The following is a 21040-nucleotide window of genomic DNA, read 5'->3' as shown; positions in this document are numbered from 1 at the left end:
GGTCACACGATTGCCAGGCCCAGAGCAGGTCTTGCGAGCGCACGGTGTCTGACTCCCGCACCCGCTCTCCTCACCATGCTGCTCTTCTGCCCATTAAGAACAGAAACCTGTTTCTGTGGTTGGTTTTCTAATCTGAGACCACAGGGTGTCAGGCTCCGAGCTCTTATGAAGCCAAGGGCAAGGCAGAACCCTCTCATTCTGGGAAATACTAACCCCGGTAAGTCCCGGCACCGACCAAGAGCCAGACATACAAAAATGGGAGACACTCCAGGCCCCACCTTCCTGTAGCCCCTGATGCAGACCAATGGGAGCTCCGAGAGCCCATGGCAAGGGCGGAGGCCTGGGCATGGAAGGAGGCTCAGCGGGCCTCCTGGAGGACGCGATAGCTAATCTGAAACCTGAAGGATGAGTGAGTTAGCCAGGGGTTTGTGTGTGTGTGTGTGTGTTGGTGTGTGTATGTGTCAATGTGTGTGTGTGTGTGTGTAGTGGTGGTGGAATGTTGTAAGAGACCTGTGCAAAGACCTGGAGGCCAGAGAGAGCAGGTCAAGCTGGAGGAAGAGGAGGTCTGGGGACTAGAACCTGGAGGGCAAGGGGAAGAGGGAGGAGACAAGGCTGAAGATATTGAAAGTCAGACGTAGTGGTGACCACTCTGCCTTCAGAAAGATTGCTTGGCTTCAGGGCACACATAGGAAAAGAGCAGCCTCCCCACTTGCATGGACCATGGGAGAAACACCACTGTTATGGATGCAAGGGGTGGGCTTCAACCAGGGTCAGGAGAAGGGTCCAGAGCAGCTGGCCAGAGCCTCCTTCTCCTGCGCTAACTGACGCATTGCAGCCCTAGGTCACGCCTCTTGGGGAAAGACGGACCACGCCTTTTGGCTAGAAGCTCATGGGGCAAGAACCCGCAACTTGCCTTGTGTTGACCCATGTGCCCCTTGACAGAGGTTCCACAGTGGCACATAGGCGGGCACGACCTTGGGGCTGGCAGGTCCAGCCTGAGCAGAGGGCAAGCCCAGAGCAGGTAGGAACAGAGCATCTGCCAATCACTGGGGCAGCTATGTCTCATGTCTCTTCCCCTACACTTCATCCTCGCCGCTGCTGCCAGAGGGGTCTGGTATAAAACATATCCGATCACATCTCTGGCCTGCTTAGCACTCCTAAAGCCTCTGGAGTTGCCAACACAGCTGGAGCCTTAGCCCAATCAAGGCAGTAGCCCCACAGTGTCCTAGCAGTCATCACGGTCTGCTCTTCTACGTGTTCCCATTTTTTAAAAAGCGACTTTCATTTAAGAATGGAATAGATGTGGGGAAAAAAAGAAGAATGGAATAAATGAACCAGTAGAAATGGTTAATTTTATATCTCAACCACTGAGCACACATCTTTTTAAGATTCGGTGTGATGCTCTGGGAAGGACACACAAAGTGTCCTTCCTGAAGGATGCTGTGTCCACACACAGCTCTTAAGGGGATGTTCACACTGTGAGCTGAGCCAGCTGCTTTTTCTGCAGAATACCAATCTTCGTTGGGATAAGTGACTGACAAACTGTGATTATGCCGATTTAGGTATTTGTTAGACATTTTCTGAAAAAATGAGCAAAGTGAATCTGTCACTTCAAGGGGGAAAAACTGACAGTTTTCACTGTCAATGATAAAATTCGAGCAGTCAAAAGAAAATTCGGCCCTTGAAAACTCACACGTGCTTGTGAGCTTGACAGCTCCCCAAGCCTTGAAGACTTTTCTGATGAGGTCGGTGGTGATATTAATGAAAGCAGTGTTATTTAATATGGTGTAATGAAATGTGTCAACGTTGGGAAGAGCTGTCTAGCTCAGAGAACCAATAATTTTCCAAAAGACCAATGAATGATGTTACAGAATCAAGCATGGATTAAAAAACCCATTCAAAGTGCAAGATGGACTGGTGGATTGTTTTAAAATAAACTTTATCTTTTTACAACAGTTTTAGATTTAAAGAAAAAATTTTGATGATAGCTTGGAGAGTTTCCACATAACCTGTGCCCAAGCTTCCCCTAGACATCTTGTATTAGCCTCATACACTTGTTATGATTAATGAACCAATACGCATACATGATTATCATCTGAAATCCATTGTTTATTCAGATTTCCAGAGTTTTTACCTAATTAACCTTTTCTCTTCCAGGATCTTCCATCCAGAATATCACATTACATTTATTCACCAGGGGTTATCTTCCTCTGACAGTTTCTCAGACTTTCCTTATTCGGGGTAAGCTTGACAGTTTTGAAGAATTATTGGTCAGGGATTTTGCAGAATGTTCATATATATATATTTTTTTTTCTTTCTTTTTCTTTTTCCTTTTTAACGGAGGTACTGGGGATTGAACCCAGGACCTCATGCATGCCAAGCATGTGCTCTACCCCGGAGCTATACCCTCCACCCAGAATGTTCCTTGATTGGGATTTGTCTGATGTTTTTCTCATGATTCGACTGGAGTTATGGTTTGGGGGATAAAGAACACAGACATAAAGTGGTATATTCATCACATAATATCAAAGGCATATATGATTTACCTGATGTATGGCTTTTGATGTTTGCTTTTGTCACGTGGCTGAGGTAGTGTCTCTAAGGTTCCTCTACTGTTACGTTATTGTCTCCTCCCTTTTCTTACTGTTATTATTGGAAGGAAATCATTAACTGCAGCCTGCACTTGACAGGTGGGGAATTAAGTTCCCCTTCCTTGCAGGCAGAGTACGCATATAAATTATTTGGCCTTGTTCCCACGGGGGATTTAACCTTTTCTTCTCCATTTATTTGTTTATTCAATCACTCATGTATATCGATATGGATCCATAATCTTTATTTTACACTTTGGGTTATAATCCAATACTTCTTTATTAACTTTGTTGCTTAAATTGTTCTAGCTTTGGCCACCGGAAGCTTTCAGTTGACTCCAGTGTCCCTTTGATGTATCCCCATCACTCGGGGTGTGTGTGTGTGTGTGTGTCAGTGTGTGTTTTGAGGGTCTTGTATATTTCCTGCCCCAGGCCTACCAGGATCAAGTCATTTCTCCCAGAAGCATCAATTCCTTATATTAGAGAATGGTATTAAAAACCAAGGTCTAGGAGCTAGGTACCAGATTCAAATAACCTTTAAGGAACTACAGCTTGTCAAGTTTGGGTGTCATAGGAAAGAAGAATAGCCACAGAATCTTTAAAAAGTCTATTGAAATACTCCTTCTGCATGCACATCTTGATGTATCTGCATAAAGCCACATTTAACAGACAGCAGTGCAGAAGCAGAAAGGAGATCCAGCTGTCGCTATGAAGCCAGACATTAAAAAGATGTGAAGAATGTAAAACAAATGTAAAGCCAAATTATTTTTCTTTTGGAAAATATAGTTATTTTAAAATGTGATTAACATGTAATCATTTATTATTATTCTCTTAAGGAAGCTAATAGATATATTTTTTTATTTTTTATTTAAATTTCTAATATGGTAAATCCCAACAAGTACAGCTCACATAGACAGAAGATTGTCGCGTTTCTCAATAATTTTTAAAAGCATAAATGGGCTCGGAGACAAAAATCTTTGAAGCTGCTGACTGAACCACACCGGACCAGTTGCTGTCTCCCTCCAGCCTCTTTCACCCTCCCGGGACCCTTTCCTACCTCTGATTAGGCTGGTGCTCAGATCCACCCTTCCGTTCTTTGCCTCCCGGCCAGCTCCCTCCCACCTCTCGAGATGCGCAGATGTGTTCTGTGAAGCTATCCCTGAGCCCCTAAGGAGATTTAAGTTTGCCCTCTCCTCTGTCCCCCTGCCCTTGGTACAAATTTCTATCCCAATGTGTGTCATGTAGTGATTGTAGTTTTGTGTCCCTGCTTCTCTCTTGAACAAGGGCAGGGACTCATGTGATTCGTCATTCTACCCTGGTGCAGGATGTAATGCCAGGCGCATATTTGGTCCTCGGGTATATTTGTTGAAGGAATAAATGAAAGTCTGAGCCAGTGACATCCATCTCTTCCCATGACTGCTGGCTTTACATTCATTTGCACGAACGAAATAAATCCTCCATTTTTCTGGGGCAAAGGCCAAATGTTTATGTCTTGGAACTTTCATTTAATTCAGCAAATATTTTTCAGATGTCTGTTACATGCCAGGCACTGTGCTAGGAACCAAAGATAAGAGACACATGTGTGGAGAGTTTGTCTAATGGAAAATAGCTCATCACTTTTATGGTTGTCCCCAATCTGCCTTCCATAGTTAAAGGTGTGCAGGACCACAGAGCACAGAGCAGTCAGCTGCATCCAAAGGCAGCCCTAATCCTGGGGCACAAATAGACCAAGGAGCAAGTAATTATCCTGTAAATTCAAAGATCGTAGGCAGCTCCCCTAGGTAAGGAAATGTAGAAAATACATTACGCAGGGCGGTGTTCAGATTTGCCCAGATTCAACAACTCTTTGCTCTGATTCCTCTTGAATAAATGGTACACAAACTTGACCACATGCTTGTTCTCCCAGTACAAGGTAAAAGGAGGTAGAAAGATGAACAGAGGGAGATGATGTAAGAAGTTTAGACAATCCCCCTTGCAGTGCCTTTGGCCGGCAATGTGCAGTTCAGTGCTGGCGCGTTGCGGGTGCAGTGCAGCCAGACACTTGTTCGGAGATTTCACGCTAGATCTGCAAAGGCTTCCTTTTTGCCACTTGCTCGGTATTTGAATTTTGGCCCAAGTTATCTAAATGTGCGTTGTCCAATCCAGCAGACCCAACTTTGACTCAGTGCTCAGTGAGCACTTGAAATGTGGCTGGTGGGACATGCTGAAAAATGCTGTTTGGAATATATTGGATTTAGTGAAACATAAGATTAAAGTCAATGTCATCCATTGCTTCCTGTTGTTTTTGTTTTAACATGGCTAATGGAACCGTTTAAATGACACAAGTGGCTCACATTATATTCCGAATGGACAGCGGAGTACCCTGCAGCCTCAGTTCACCGTCTGATGTTCAGGGGAGCAGAGGCCCTGGTCTGAGTCATTTCCCTGCCCCATACCGACCGTTCTCTTGGCCAGAAACCCCTCCGTTTAACTCCAAGCGCTGGCCTCTGCCTGCCTTTGCAAAGGCAACGAACACAAGATCACTCAGAGCAGGCCCATGCCCTCCCCTGAGAACTTCACGTGGAACTCCCCACCTGAGAGGTAATCTCAAGGCAAATCTCAGACAGGCCATCAGGCCAGATCTGAGGACAAAGGAGGGGTTGTTGATGGAATGTTCCAGTCCCGACAAGAAGGTCAATTCTGAATTCATCCTTTCTCCTCTCCCCACCCTCCTGCACCCGAGGAGAATGTCAGTTCCCTGAGAAACTACCCCCCACCCCCACCGAAGGTCCCCATCTCTGAGCCTCCTGGTTTCCTGCCGCCAGAGTTCTCAGCCACAGCCCTGGAACCCAGGCAGGCGCGGAGCAGCCCCCCGAGAAGAGCTCCCTCTGAGCTGCTCAACTGGCCAGGCTGAACCCCAGACACGGGCCTGACAGCACGCAAAGCCTGGTTCAAACCATTTCCACGTGCAGAGTCTGTATTCATCAAAGGCGATCTTCCTCCACAAAGGAAAACAGGACAAGATTTAGTGGGTGTTCCCCATTTTTAAAGTTATCACCATGTTTCCTGTTACTCGGGCCCAAGATGTCTTTAACGCCTTCCTCTTCTCCCCTTGTCTGATCAGTGGTCACTTCCGGTGACTTGTGCCACCAAGTCGTTCCTCCACTTAGTGCCCCTGCCTCCCCTCCCCCGCCCCCCTGCCCCAGGCCACGACTTGGCCCAGAGTGACTGCAATAACCTCCCCCCGGATTCCATGCCGCTCCTGATCCTGCACTTCTGCTCCTCACCCCAATCTGGCAACCAGGCGTCCTTATCCCCATTTAGTGATAAGAGACAGAGATTTGAGGGGGGGGAAACGTGTGGCTGTAAGTGGCGGAACAATGAAGCAATCCGGAGTCCAGAGGGCTCTGGCGCTTCTCCCACATTGGTTTCCCCATCTCGGTGGAATGAAAATAAAGAACTGAAGTCCTGTCTGTCCAAGCTGTGCCCGTGTCTCCACTGGTCCGTGTCTCCACTGATCCATGCCCGAACAACGAGGGAAAAGTTTAATCCATCCGCCAAGGCGTTCCAAACGTCTGACTGTCGGGGGCTGGAGGACCCGGCTGGCTGCCATGGTGGAGCCCTGACTCACTGGGAACTGTAATTAGGTCTCTGTTATGCTGCTGACTGGAGTTTGTTTTATACCTAGTTGTCTCATGTAGATCGTTAAGTCAATTGTCAGAAATTTTCTTAAATAAATATACTAAAAATATTGAATAATATGCCTTGCCTCCTTACTAACCCCTAAGCTTTATAAGGATGAAAGCTGCCTCTTTGTCTTTACGGCATCCCATAACGGGGCCTCTGGCCAGTAGATGCTCGGGAAAGTTTTGTTGAGTTGAATGATTTCTGATGCCTGGTGGACAACGTCCCATCTGTTAAGGAGGCATCTGAGGTCCCTTCCAGTCCCCTCAGCTGTAATTTAATTTCACAGCCTTGGGTCAGCCATCCCCCAATCCCCCTTCCCCCGCCTCCAGTATTCAAGCCACAATAGCCGTCTTCCCCCTATATACTGTGTTCTGCTCCAATTATTTCCTCTTCCCTGTATCCCTGGCATTCCCCTCATCTTTCAAGGCCCCGATTAAATATCCCCTCCACCATGATGTCATTCCTAACCCTTCTCCCACCTTGCCTCTGTGGAACTCAGCCCACCTCTTTGTTAAAAGTCTAGTGATATCATAACGATCTATCTACAAACCTCTTCTCACCCGCTAGAACAATACTCTGTGGGGAAAGATTAATTATTTCCAGAGCCCAGTGAGGAAGGAAAATAAGCAGCTCTAAAATATTATTTTATTTTGTTGAAGGAGAATTCAACAAAGGCAAAGGAGTAAGGAGGCAGGACGTGGAGAAAGTGTCTTGATTCGAAAAAAGCTTTTTCTCAGATTAAAAAGGGGTCCCTGGCTTGATTAGGAGGAGAGGAGAGGGTGGGAGACTGCACAGGCTTCCTAGTGAGGTTATCAGAAGACCCAAGAAAAGTTCCTGCAAGATGTGTCAGGACCACGACGGCAACGAAAGAGATAAAGACGGCGGGGGCTGCAGTGATGGGCATCTCGAGATGATGGCAGAGGGGCAACACCAGATGGGCCCCTCCTCTTCCTCTTCGCCTACACGGACCCTGCCCAAGACCCAAGACTGTGACATGGTGGTGGGGTTGGAGAGGAAAACCCAGCCTGGGGGAAAAGGGACTGAAACTAGACACAGGTGGCCATATAGAAAATAAAGACAGATATGTTCCTTAGAAAGCTGAGTTTTCAAACTAAAACTCCTCCTCACTACTTCCACCTGGTGACTGGCACAGAGATAGTTTGTAGTGTTGAGTGGATGAATGAATAAATAACTTATTTAGATTTGCCACCAGATGCTGGACTTTTTATGGTAGGCCTAATGGGTACTTAATTGTTGGAGTTTGGGGGAAATAATAAATAACAACATTGGTTTTGCTTCCCAAGTTTGTGACCAGCTGGCAATTATTACAAAGCAAACAGCCAAGAGGAAATTGTTTTTAAATCAGCTTTATTGGTAAATCTAATTAAAGAAAGAAGCTTAGATCTGTAGCCACATTCAAGATCTCTAACACAGTCCTCTGGAACGGAACTGTTCCCCAAGCTGCACTTCTGTCCCAGGAACCATCCACATGGATGAACCAAGAACACCTAAAGCTGAGCCCAGACCACAAATAGACACCAAAGATCCACAGACTCGGCTGAGCCACGCATGCTCAGCAACTTTCCCCAAACCGTCCATCAGCTACTTTATCCTCCTCCTTCCGGGAGAAGCAAGTTGAGGGGAGGAATGAAGCCAGGAGCGTTTCTCTAGTGGAATTCTCCTCACAGAAACACGAGTCCAGAGGAACGAAGTTTCCTCTCTAAAATCCAAAAGTAGCTTGTTTCTGGCACGACATATGATTTGTGATGGATCAAGGCCATTTGGCCTCCCAAATGCCACAATCCTCTTCTAATGCCGTTGGATCGGTCCTCCACCCAAGCCTGTCTGTTCAAGGTGGAATGAGATAGCCCTGATGACTCAGGTGCCTTTATGTCCTTTCCCCAGCTTCAGAGTAGGAGCAAACTTTCTTGGAATGACATTTCAGCCTCCTGTTTCCTGCTTTCTCCCCCGGGTTACAGCAGATGGTTGGAAATTTGTGTATTACAAGAAACAAAAGAGCGTTTTGAACCTCTTCAGCTCACATGTCTCCTGGATCCCCCGTTAGACACATATAACCATTCTCAGGCTTTGTCCAAACCATAGCTTAGGGCTAGGATTAAGAGAAGATACCTGGCCAGGATGGGAGTGTGACTTCAGGCCAAACCTTCTCATAAATACATATGTGTGTATAAATACTAGGTACATATGTAGGTGTATGTAAGTAATGTAAGTATGGCTGTGTATATACATATATATGCATGTGTGCATACATATATATGTGAATAACTTGAATTGTGAATATGAATATATATGATTTTTAAAGTTGCCCTGGTAGCTAAAATTGAGGTATGTAGGAAACAAAGTATAGAGTTGCCCATTCATTCTCCTTCTGGAAGTTGGGTAATCTGATCAAGCTCCACATTGACTGTAGATGCCCAAATCTACATAAGCTGTTTAGGGAAGTTTGTGATGAGGTGAATAAATAAGCAAACCACCCAGACATCCTTTCCTTTAAGGGACAAAGGACCCAGCTCTCGAGTCTGTGCTTTTTAGATCATCTGTATATTCTAAAGTCACCAGATGATCATTCCACCCTCTACCTGCTTTGCCTTGGTTCACTCGCATTACATAGGAATACATTGTTGGGACATTCCACTTTTTATCCATATGAGGGGAACAAAATGGGCCTAGATTTCTTCCTAACTGGGTCAGGATTAGATTTGACTATGAGTCAAAGAAACACAAAACAATAACAACTTAAAAATAAGAAAGTTTATTTTTTCTCTCACAGAGACGTTGGGACAGGGAGAGTTCAGGGTTAGAACTGACAGCAAAGCTCTCCTAAGTCCTCAGGAACCCAGGCTCCTTCGACCTTGCTGTAACACCACGTGTGGCCTCCATTCACAAATTCATCTCACAGCCTCAGATAGCTGCTCCGGTTCCAGCCATTACATCAGCATTCCATCCAGAAAGAAGAAGGTGACATGGAAGAAGAAGGGAAGGACCCTTGCCAGTTGTCTTTTCAGGAAAGTACCTCAAAGATGCCATCTCACCAGGCAGGACTTAGTCAAATGAGTACAATTAACTGCACTGGAGTTTGAGAAATGTAGCTTTATTCCTAGTCACCTGGTACCAGCTGAAAATGGAGGGTATTATTTTAGGAGAGAATAGAATAAGGGGAATGACTAGCAGCCTCAGTCACACCTTGAAATAGGATGTCTTCGATCCGTGTTGGTAAATCACTGGCAATAAGCTCCCATCACCAACACTTTCACCATCAACCTCATTCAGTGCCTCAGATTCCACCACCATTCAACCCTCTCCTCCAACCAGAACGGTCTCTCTGCATCTGCTCTTGAACATGCCTTGCAGCCTTTCCTCTGTACTAGTACCTACCTTTTGTTTAGAACATCCTCCCTCTTTCTCTCTGTCTTCCTAAATTCTATCCATCTTTGAAGGCTCAGTCCAAGCCCCTCCTTCTTGGTAAAGCCTCTTCTGTCCCTCCCTTTTCCCAATAACCTCTCTCTTTTCAGAACGCCCAAATCAATCTGACACCTGGCATATGTAGGCATATATGTTGAGTTTGTGTGCACATCTTTTTCTTTCAACTAGATCTTAGGCTTCTTGTAGGTACCAAGAAAGGTAAGACGTCTCTAGACCTCTCACAGCACCTGGGCACACATGTGTTTCTAAACGTCCTGTCACTTAGAAGTCAGGGTTGGGGGAACAATCATAAAACTGAAAGCCGGGAGAAATGAATTAGAAACTGAACTCTGACCCTAAATAGCTCTGCAGCCTTGGGCTTAATTTCTCTGATCTATAAAAGGAAGGAAGTAACACCAGTCCAATCCGATCCAGAGAGCAGTGGTAAGGATCACACACACACACACACACACACACACACACACACACCCCTTTGTACAATGCAAAACGCCACACAAATTTTAGGTATGCAGCTTTTGTCAAGGTTTTGTTTTGTTTTGTTGGGTTTTTTTGTTTGTTTGTTTGTTTGTTTTGCTTTTTAACTGCAAGTAATGGAAACCAACTCAGGCTAACTTGAGTAAAAAGGGTCTCTACTGGAAGAGCAGGGAAGATTCCTCACACAATCGTCAGGTACCTGGAACCCAGTCTTGGCAAAAGATGGGGAGCAAGGCAACTCTGGGGTCCAGATGGCAAGAACGGCTTGGACACCTCATCAGCAGCACCTCCAGGATGAACTAACACCAAACAAGTGCCCAACTCTGAGCCGCTCTCTCCGATGCGAGTCCTGGGAGGGGGTTGTTGGCCGATCTTTGGTTATGTGTCCCTCCTCCTTGGTTACAACAGCCCAGGTCACCCTGATTTATAGTCCCACAAAGTCTACCCACGATGAAGAAAGGTCAAAGCCCTGAAGGAAATCAAGGTGATGCTATCAGTAGAGTGCGTGGAGGCTGGATGGCCAGAAAGCAGCAAATGTCCACAATCGGCTTAATAAGCACGTGTTGATTGAGGGTCAGTGGCCCACTCCTTTGACTCTGAAGCCATTTTGCATTATGAGATATTTTAAGCAACTTCTCCAGACCTTATCAGTGAGCACCTTGGAAAACATCCATTTATCAGATCCCTTCCACCCACGCCAGTTAGAACAAGACCTTGTAGAGAGGAGACACCAAACTACTTACTAGATGAGGGGAGGGCACTGGAAGGGATGAAGAAAGTCTCAGCTCTGCCATTATTCTTTAAGTTTGGAACTGACAAATTCTTTCCTCTGTTTCCCAATTTTGATTCCTGTGAGGTCCACCTGGAACTCTCCTTCTCAGCCTGTGATCTGGGCTCCCACTCTCATCTCTGCCCTAACGTCTAAGCCCCCAGGTGACAGATGGCTGCAGAAAACTCCCATGACCTGGCTGCTTCTCCTTGGGAGTCAGAGTACTTAAGGTGCCTTTGGAACTGGAATTTTATCTGTGTGCCTCTAAAAAATAAAACAAAACAGACCACTCCTCGACAACTGTAAATCAGGCTACGGAAGACCCAACGCTGAGATTTAAAGGAGCTACAGTGAGACTAGGAGCCTCCTTATATCCAGTGAACCAGGGTGGGTGTGTTTTTCTTCTTCCTTGAATATGGTCTGAGACTCCCCTTCATCAGTGACCAGACCCCAAGAGCAGCGTGTGGCCCCTGGCACAGTAACCGACACACATTGGATGCTCACCACGTGCCCAGTGCGGGGTGAAGTGCTTCACGTGGGCTTTCTCACTTACCCTCCTAACCCCTCTGAGGCAGCCGCGACACGTACCCTGCCTGCCAATGGCTGAGGCTCAGAGGCTCAGCAGGGGGAAGTAACTGGCCCAAGGCCACGCAGTCAGTAAGGGGGAGGAGCTGGATTCGATCTAGGCGTGCCCCCCCTTTCAGCTGGAAGGGGAAAGAGAGAAGAAGAAAGGAAACACAATCCCCTGTGAAATCTTGGACGGAAGACAGGTGCCCTTCTAACACCAGTTCCCTCCCAGAGCTTGCATGTGAGCAAAAATACGAATTTCCATTGTGTTTGAGTGATTATCAGATCGGGAGGGGTGGTCACAGAAGGCAGCATTAGCCCTGTCCCTGCACGCAGGCGGCTAACCCAGCTCTGCAGACTGCTTTGAGAAGGCCAAGTCTAGGCTGATCCTGCGGGATGAGTAGTTGTCGGTTAGGCAGACACGATGGGTGAAGGTCTCAGCCTATGCTCTCTGGAAGCTGGAGGTGAAACCAGGGCTGGCCCGGTGGAGGCCAGTCTGAGATAGAGGCTTCCTGGGTGGGCTCCACTCGCCCAGTTTCTCTCCTTCCAGGCCCTCAGTGAGAGGGGAGCCAACCTCTAACGTGGGGTGCATGAGCTCAAGGTGGGGGTGGGAGGGTCTGAACAGTTGCAGGTGGGTGAGGAAACATACAAAACAATGGTGACCCCCTCTGAGTATGTCTTGTGGTCTTACGGCCACACTGTCTCCTGACCTCTTTTCTCCATAAATGTAATCATCACCCATCCATATACCACATTGAAAATTGCTGAGAATTGTGGGAGAATCTATCAGCGGAGCCACTGTCTGTTGCTCTGACCCTGATCCTGGCAAGACATCTGCCTTCGGACCTGCGTGAAGAAACTTCCTCCTGCCCCATGACTCCGCTCCGATTCCTAAGCAAATGTTCTCATGATGTGTATCAAAAACTGCTCTGCCTCGAGGGAGTGAGCTTGCTGGTGAGGATGGAATGCTCCTGGTGCCTCCTTCTTGGGGAGGAGGGAGGGGTGTGTGTAAGGACTGAGGTCTCTGAGTCCCTGTTGGCAGGAGGGTAAAAGCCACTTCCTCCTTATATTTTGCTCTAGACACTCAGTCACTCTTTCCCTTCATGTAAAGCTTCTTCCACGTCCCTGTTGACAAAAACATCCAGGTTCCCCAGTTCCCTGCCCACCAGCCCTGCCCTTGAATAAACACCAACTCATTTGTAAGAGGTTTTTAATTTCATCTTGGTACGCCATTAAGGAGTGGAGTAAGGATCTCATTCGTTCTCATTCACATAGAGTCTGCTACATTCTCCAACTGATCCTCACCACGGAAGCCCGCAGGGCCATTACAGCATCTGCACGATTTTCACTCACCAGACTGGTTTGGGTTTCTTGGTGGTTTGCATAAATTATAAAAAAAAGAGCACAAAAATCACACAACATAGACTCAGCCCATCAGGGGGCGCGTCCCCTCTGGCCATGCAGAGCGTGATGGGGACCAGCGGTTGGGTCCGGGGTCTGGTGATGGGTGACATCCCCAGGAGTGAGGCCGAGCCTGTCCTGGCCCCTCTCAGAGATGTCCTCCGTCTTCCCCATCAACCCGCTCTGGTTTCTCAGGAAGCCTCCTACCACAGAAGTGGCCCGTCCTAGCACCACATGGGAGGACAGGGGCGGAACTGTCCCCATGTACAATGGCAGCTGGGTCTTCTGTGTGCAGCGTCAGGAAAGCGCTGGAAGGAGGAGCCCTGGGTCTCCACCTGGACCCCCTCTGTCTCTATAAGCTCCAAGAGGCTGTTAGCAAACAGAGCCTCTGGGACAGGGGTCAGCAAACTTTTTATATAAAGATCCAGACAGTACAGACAGTAACTGTTTCAGGCTGTCTGGGCCACATCCAATCTGTTGCATATTCTTCTCCTTCTTGTTTTTTTACAACTTTTTAAAAATGTGAAGACTCTTCTTAGGGGGCAGACCATAAAATGCAGGCCTGTAGGCTGCAGTCTGCCAGCCCCTGGTCTAGAACACCACGATGCCCTGTGCAGCCCATCGGTCACAGCCGCCTCCCCACTGAAGGCCTCTGGCACCCCCCTGAGCTGCCCTGAGCTGGTGCCTGCAGCCCAGGCTTTGCAGAAGGGGCTGTGGCAGGCAGAGTGACCCTCAAGTCCTTGCTCAGCAGCCCCAGGTGTCCTCCTTTGCCAAGTGGCTGGTTGGGCTCGTTGGATTTTAGGCAAATACTAGATGTTAGTTTCAGCTCTGCTCATGGGTCCTGGGGGTGAATTAAGCTTCAGTGTCCCCAGTGAGGTAGGTACATGCTATCAGCCTCATCCCACACTTGCAGATACTGAAGTTCAAGAGCAGAACTGACTTTCCCAGTGCTACCCAAGAGCCAAGTGTCCACATTTCAAGGAAAAGCCAAAGAGTCTAGGCTTTAAGTTCTTGAAGGACACGATCAGGGATTGTTCTGTCCCTTCAAAGCCCAGTGGTTCAACCTCAAACAGCAAGAATCCACGGGTGAGGGCTGTCAGCCACACAGAGTTGCTCTCCAGACTCCGATGACACTCTCTGAAAACAGAACTGACTCAAGCACTCAAAGCTACGGGCCTCGGTGGAGCAGCTCTCACTGCCCTGCCCACAAATCTCTTCCAACTAAAAATAAAGTTTATAAAAGTAAATTATCTCGTTTTATAACTTAAGTGCATCAAGCATTTCCTTAAATATAGTTCACACTGAAAATAAAGTTACTTTCTGCTGTACAGTTGGTGTCTGTTATAATTAGGAATAAACTTTGATGATAAAGTTTGAAAGGTATATCACACTCACGCACACATCTATCTATCTGTCTGTCTGTCTGTCTGTCTATGGGTGTGTGGATGGGTAGACATATGCACCTCTCAACAAGAGCTTCCCTCAATGGGAGGAAGCTGTTAGGAGTCTCTAGGTACCTAGTTTGCATGAGAATGCCTATATTAAAAGTCCCTGTCCTTAAGGATAAACTCATCTTCATACCTAACACTAAGACTCTTATTAGAAACATTAAACTATGCAATCCGTAATGTATTCAGTCTTTGGAAATGCCGAGCTACACCACAGCATGATACAACAGCATCCCCGACAAAGCTCCCTGCCCACCCTACCTCTTCCCTGGCCTCCCCTCCAAAAGCCAGCCGACCCCTCACATCACACGGCTGGTTCCATCACAGGAGCCTAGCCACAGGACTTGAGGGGAGGACTCAAGAGGTGAAGTAAGAATTCTGCATGGAGTACAGGTGGTCGATGGGGTTCCCCACTCTGGGCTGCAGGGGCCCAGCTTCGGAGGTTGCTAGGAAACAGTCACCCAGGTTACTGAGGGAGGTGTCGTCACTATCCAGGTCGTGGAAAAGGGGCTCCGCACCTGAAATGGAGATGAAAGACAAGCATGAGGGTCTGGGAGAAGCAGACCCACTTGGCGCTCGGGAAATGCAACTGAACTCAGCAAGTGGGTCTGAGCATCTCCCCCCAACCCCCGGGGGGGGGCGGGGAAGCTTTCCACTGGGTGCTGGGCGGGGGGTGGAGGGTAGGGAAGAGCTACACAGAAGAAGAGGAAGGACCATAAACCCTGTCCACAAAAGATCTCCGGTCTCCTTAGGGGGCTCATGTCTAAAATGCAACAGCTGAGAATGACCTGAACTGGGTAGGAGACCACACGATGCTAAACTGAGTGCCGAAAACACAAATGTCAGCATGTTTAACCGGTGAGGGTGGGGAGCGGGCAAGACACAGCACCACCGGCTGGAGAGACAGGGGCAGGGCTCTGAGAGCTCTCTGGCCAGGAAAATGGTTCTTGAAGGAAGGACGCTAAGGAAACAAACACCAGCTCTGCGAAGGATGCTCATGAAACCTCCAGTGATAACACTTGTCCCTTCTAACAGCACGCATGTCCCCAGATGTGTGCTGTGAAGGGAAGGCAGGTTAGGTGCCCACGCTCAACCAGTGTACATTTCTGACAAAGAAACTGACAGGGTCAATGGAGGAGCAGCTGGGGGACCGCCACGACCAGGACCTGGAGGCTGGTACATTCCACCTCCACTTTAAGTAAACGGGAGAGATGAAAACCACAGTTTAGAAGGTGTGTCATGTGGTTGTAATTCATTTTACTAAAGGCTGCTTCACAGGAGTCCTTTATGTAACAAGACCCCTAGGACTCTCAAGATGTAAGAATTTGCAAAAAAAGTCCTTTGCCCTGTTTCTGCACAGCCATGGAGTGAAGACAGGTACAGGGAGTAAAGGGGATGGGCTGTGACTGGAGCGCACGCATATACATCCACGTGAGCATGCATGAAGGAGGCTGGCTGGTGAAGTCCCTGCAAAGGGCCAGCTCTTGATAAATGTTTGCTGAATGCATCATGTGGGAAGACAGGGCTGACTTTACCAATAGAATTTTTTTTTCAATGAAGGCCAAAAAGAAGTTGACAAAATTTGTGAGCTGAGCTGTGTATCTCTGATACTGACATTCCAAAGGCTCGTTGAATAAAGCTTTGTGTTTAGCTATCAGGGTTACTGACTGCACATTTCACAGCACAGATGAATGAATCACATAGGCCACTTCCCTTCCCTGTATACAGATGCAGCGGCCTCCACTTGGCCCTGAGACTGAACTTCAGCCTCCCACACCAGAGCCTGCCCACCGCATCAGGGTGCCCAGGCCCCAGCTTGTGTCCATCAGCTTAAGCAGCAAGCCGGGCAGGCTGGGGGCCTCAGCTGTCCCTACACTCGGCATTTAAAGCATCCTGCACTTGGCTGGGACAGGGCTGGAGAAAGGGTACTCTTCACTTCACAAATCAGTTTATGTTCCAGGAATTATATTGGAACACCTACTAGTATCAGTAACAGGATAGTCCACATAGAACACTTGTTTTCTCTGCTTTTCTGTATATTTTTTTCTTATGTAAGAGTTTGCTTAATTAAGGCCTCAGCCTAGACCACTGATGTTGCCTGTGATGTGTAAGTGTGGTTCCTGGTGTGAAATGGAAGACTTGAGAAATTCAATCCCGACAGACAGGTCTGCAATGAACACGGAAGCTCCTATTCAAACGAACAAAGAAGCAGCTTTGAAGAGGAGAATAAATGGAAACACTACTAATGGATGTGTGTGCTGGTCTTTCCTCTGTAGCCATCGGTTAGGTGATTCTAGCAGTATCTTGTGGGACACTTACTCTGCTCTGGAATTTCAGTGAGCATGTAGGAACCGTGTAGAGGTGCCTGGGTGGAAACAAAAAACTCACGCAAGTTGTGCAAGGTGCCTGTGGGGCTTGAGTCCCTCTTACCATAGGGGTGCATGTGGTCTCCAGGCATCTGGGGTGGGGTGAGACCCTGTCGGAAGGGATCTGAGCTGTAGACGCTCTGCTCGATGGCCAGGAGCTGCTGCGGGGTGGGCAGCGCCGTGTAGGGGTTCATGATCCCTTCCATCCCAGCGCTCCCGCCACCATTTGTCTGAGCTGTGGGACAAAGAAGAAGAAAGATCATTCTCCACATGCAGCCCAGCATCCCACTCTGGGAGGGAGGGGCACAGAACTCTCCCCACTGGCTGGTGGCCACCCAAGTTGTGTGACCATGGCTAGATCTCTGGCTTCCTGGATCTTGATTTCCTCATTTGTAGAATGGAAAGGTTGAGGTGACATCAGTGGTTCCCAGCCTGCGTCCTACCATGGGCCATTGGGGATCACCTTGAAGGATGAGGATGTCAGGGAGCTGAACTTGGAGAGCTTCTTTGAACTATGTCATTGAAACAAAAGCACTTGAATGCTACCCACTGGTTTGGCAGCCACTGGAGTGGATGCATCTAGAGATCCTTCCAGCATCTTCCCACTAGGAGCCCATCAGTCAAGAGAGGTTCACGACCCAGCTGACTTCATGGAGCCAATATGAAGACTCCAGGAGATTGTGTGTATGTGCTGTAGAACCTCAACTTGCTACACTTGTACATAGAGTTTTATCAGAAAAGGAGGACTCAGTTCCTGCGTCCAAATCTGGCTATGGTTTTCTGAACATGGGGTCCGTTAACTCTCAGAGATTTTATCTTCCACCAGCTTCTGCCTTCTTGAGTCTACCCTAGGAGCTGTCTGTAGAATTCTTCAGAGTTCCAAACACTAGGAGTTTGTGATCTCATAATGCCTCATTGTGTTCTTCTCTCTTTGAGTGTGTTGGCCTATGGGAGTCAACTTGCTTGTCCTGTCCTAAAGTCCTCTCATATCTGTGACCCTTTTTGAGGTTCAGAGGGCTGTGAGATGGGACCAGCAGGCACTGTTACCCTACCCTAGGGATGCAAGCCTGAGGCACAAGGAGGCGGAAAGGCAGGTCTCAGAGCAAACAGCACTGCAGGTGGAGCTGGGGCAAATTCAGGTCTTCTGACCAGTGTAGGGCTCCACCCTAGCCCAGTGCTCACGTCCTTGCTTCATGTCTCTCCGTGAGCATCTATCTTGCTATTGAAATAGTATTTGGCCTAGAAGATGAGAAGCTAAGGGAACTTTTGGCTGCAAGAGTCAAGTTCTAGATTGAGCCTAGCTATCAGGCACAGGGTGAGGTCCACATGAGATAAGGGGCTCTTTAAGGGCCAGACACCACTGACACATTCCACAGCCTTCTACGCATGGTCCACAGGCCAGCAGCAGTGAGAGCTTGCTAAAAATGCAGAATCTCTGGGCCCACCAAGGACTTAAGAAACAGAATCAATACTTTACCAAATAATCAGGTGATTTAGGTGCACGTTAAAGGGTGAGAACTCCTGCTCTAGGGCACAAACAAACCACTCAGGAAGTTCTGCTGGATGGACGGCTGAGTTGGGGAACAGATCCCTTTAAGGATGACATTGGCCTAACAGAGTTATCCTTGCTTCTTTCCTTGTAACTTCCTTGAAGGGTCCCACAGGCTGCCCCTCTTCACACTCTCCCCAAACCTCACACCGCCTCTGTTAAAAACAACAAATGAAGGTACATGGAGGTAAGGGTGAGTCCAGGCGGCATGGCCCAGTGGAACTTAGAACCAGAGAGACGGGGTCCAGTCCCAGCTCTTTTATTGATCTAGGACAGTGGCTGGTCTTGAAGAGCCTCTGTGTGCTCATCTGTAAGATGGAAATGTTAATAACTTCTCTGCTCCCCTCGGTGGCAGGGGGTGCTTTGAGTCAGGTCAGCACGTGCGGGAGCAAAAGTGCTCAACAAAGGAGGGCATTTTTATTTCCCTATCATTATTCTGACTACTTTCTGTTATTCTGGGAAGGGGTAAGTCACAGTGGCGTCTTCTGTTAAACTGATTTGTCTGGAAGAAGGAGGGCCAGGCAGGATGAGAAACTGGGCGTGTGTCTGAGTCTGCAGGTCGTCCAGACGCAGTGCCCTGACACTAGGGAAGGGTTCGGGAAAGGGGGCCTGGGACGAGGTTAGTGCCATCTCCAGCCTGCTGTTCTGGGCAGGTGCCCTCAGCCCGCTCACAGTTCTCATGGTTCCGTCCCTCCCGGCAGGTCCCATCTCCCAAGCGGGTGTGGACTGGGCTTCCTGGAGCCCAGAAACGTCATTCCAAGGTCTTTGGAGGCCTCTGGCAGGAGAGGCGAGGGCGGCGGCGAGGCCGGGCCGGAGCTCCCGGCAGCTTACCGGAGCTCAGCCTCTGGCTGTTCTGCTGGTCCTGCTGCTGCTGCTGCTGCCGCCGGGCTAACTTCTTCATCTGACGAGGAGAGGAGCGCAGGGTTAGAAGGCAGGTGGCCCGCAGCAGGTTCCCAGGGCGAGGCAAGGGAGAAATGGCTTGTGGGTAAAGTGGAGGGACCCCTTCCCCGGCTTTTACTCAGGAGAGGAACCAGGGAACCACGCTTCAGGAGCAGCGGCTGAGGGCTTTGCACATCTGCCCGCGGACAGACAGCTGGCGGGGGGTGGGGCGCAGAGCACAGCGCGGCTGGTCTTAGCAGAAACAGAGATTTCCTCTCCGCACATAAAACGTGCCGCTTATGTTGTGACAGTTTTATGTGCGGCATCAGTGAGGGGGTGTGGGGTCTGCAGCCCGGCTCAGATGTGCAGCCAGGGCCTGCTGACAGGGTGTGATGATTTGGGATGAGTCAGGAGGCTGATCCTCCCCCCGACCCCGTCACTCCCCTATCTGCTGGCCCTCGTGGCCGAGACACCGACCAGGAGATGCGCGCCTCCGGATAAGGAGCTGGTCTCCCAAAGCACCCTGTTAACACACAAATTTCCCAGGAGGAACATTTCAACCCCATGTTTCTCAAACTGTGTGCTGTGAAACAGCAGGGTTCTGTAAGACATTAATATAAACTTTGAGTGTGTGTGTGTGTGTGTGTAGGAAATACTAGATTTAAAAAACAAATTCTTTACTGCAAGACTTCTCAGAGCTTCAAATATGCTCTCTGCTTTAAGAATCCATAGCTTATGTAACCTCTTAGGATCTTCCCATGAAAGGACCATGGCACACACATCAACAGCCCTGGTCTGAGGAGTTCAGCTGGGGAAATGCCACCTTAACCAACATGATCGGCTAATGAGATAGGAATTTATCACCCACTGAAGATGAGGGCTCTAGAGAAATGGGCCACTAACACACGCACGTGGAGGGGGCAGGAAAATGTATGAGTAAAGGTCTCAAATAAATAAAAGACCACGGCAGGGGGGACACAGACCTGGGGGGACCCAGAGGACAACGTGATGGTTTGGGCCTATAACAGGGAGGGGTGGGGCACTGGGAAAGGTGAGGAAGGACTTCCACTCCACGTGCCACAATGTTGTCTTAGACTAATCACATGGGTGCTTTGTAGATTTCTTTCTGAAATTTAAAAGGAACTCTGGTATCTGGGTTGAATGAATATGAATTTAAGAACCCGCTTTTACCAAAAGACACAAGAAGGGTATTTCTTCATGCAGACGGCTGCCCAGATTGACAGTCACGGCCACTAGGAACATAACAGCCATCTCACAGAAACAAGTGCCCTGCCTCTCCGCCTCTGCAGGGCTGCTGCGGCCGAAAGGACCACTGATCACAGAATTTCTGAATCAGGAGAACTACTCCGTTTGATGCATTGAGGTTAGAAAACCTGCCGGGAAGTACAGTGTCCGGCTACTGTTTCAGGAAAGCAGCCACACGGAGACAGACAGAAGTACGGAGCAGATTACCTTAGCTCTCTGGTTCTGGAACCACACCTGCACGACGCGGACGCTCAGCCCTGTCTCTGCGGCCAGGGTCTCCCTCACCTTGAAAGAATGGAATGTCAGAAATACAGAAATATTGGCATCTCGGAGGAGGAGGCAGAACACTTGCTACGCAGCGTGCAGAGAGGCCAACGGGCCACGTCTTGCATAGCGGCTGGCTGGCGTATAACGTCCAGCAAAATCCCAAACACAAGAACGTTGCTTCCCTTCAGGTGGAGAGAAAGCCCTTCTGGTAGACAGGGAGAGGAAGACACATTAACTTAGATGTGTCTTCCAAGATGTACTTTTCCTGGGTTTCTACCTCTGGAAATTAGGCCTTCAGGTGGTTGTTAGATATTAGCAAAATTTGTTTTTATGTCTTAGCTGTACGCCAGGCATGT

The 21040-nt window shown here is 48.5% G+C and overlaps 1 protein-coding gene across 1 annotated transcript in view; it reads right to left on the bottom strand.

Annotated features, from left to right (window-relative positions):
• Positions 1–14517: 14517 nt before the first annotated feature.
• Positions 14518–21040, bottom strand: part of LMX1A (LIM homeobox transcription factor 1 alpha) — a 131426-nt gene continuing 124903 nt past the window's right edge. Inside the window, exons 6-9 of the mRNA XM_072946215.1 lie at positions 20625–20702; positions 19104–19173; positions 16788–16958; positions 14518–14875 (exon numbers count right to left, since the gene is read on the bottom strand). Of these exons, the coding sequence (XP_072802316.1) occupies positions 14715–14875; positions 16788–16958; positions 19104–19173; positions 20625–20702 (480 nt within the window). The 3' untranslated portion in view covers positions 14518–14714. The remainder of the gene's footprint in view (positions 14876–16787; positions 16959–19103; positions 19174–20624; positions 20703–21040) is intronic.

Source organism: Vicugna pacos, chromosome 21 (assembly GCF_048564905.1).
Source record: "Vicugna pacos chromosome 21, VicPac4, whole genome shotgun sequence".
NCBI lineage: Eukaryota > Metazoa > Chordata > Mammalia > Artiodactyla > Camelidae > Vicugna > Vicugna pacos.
This window is presented reverse-complemented; position numbering and strand designations above follow the sequence as displayed.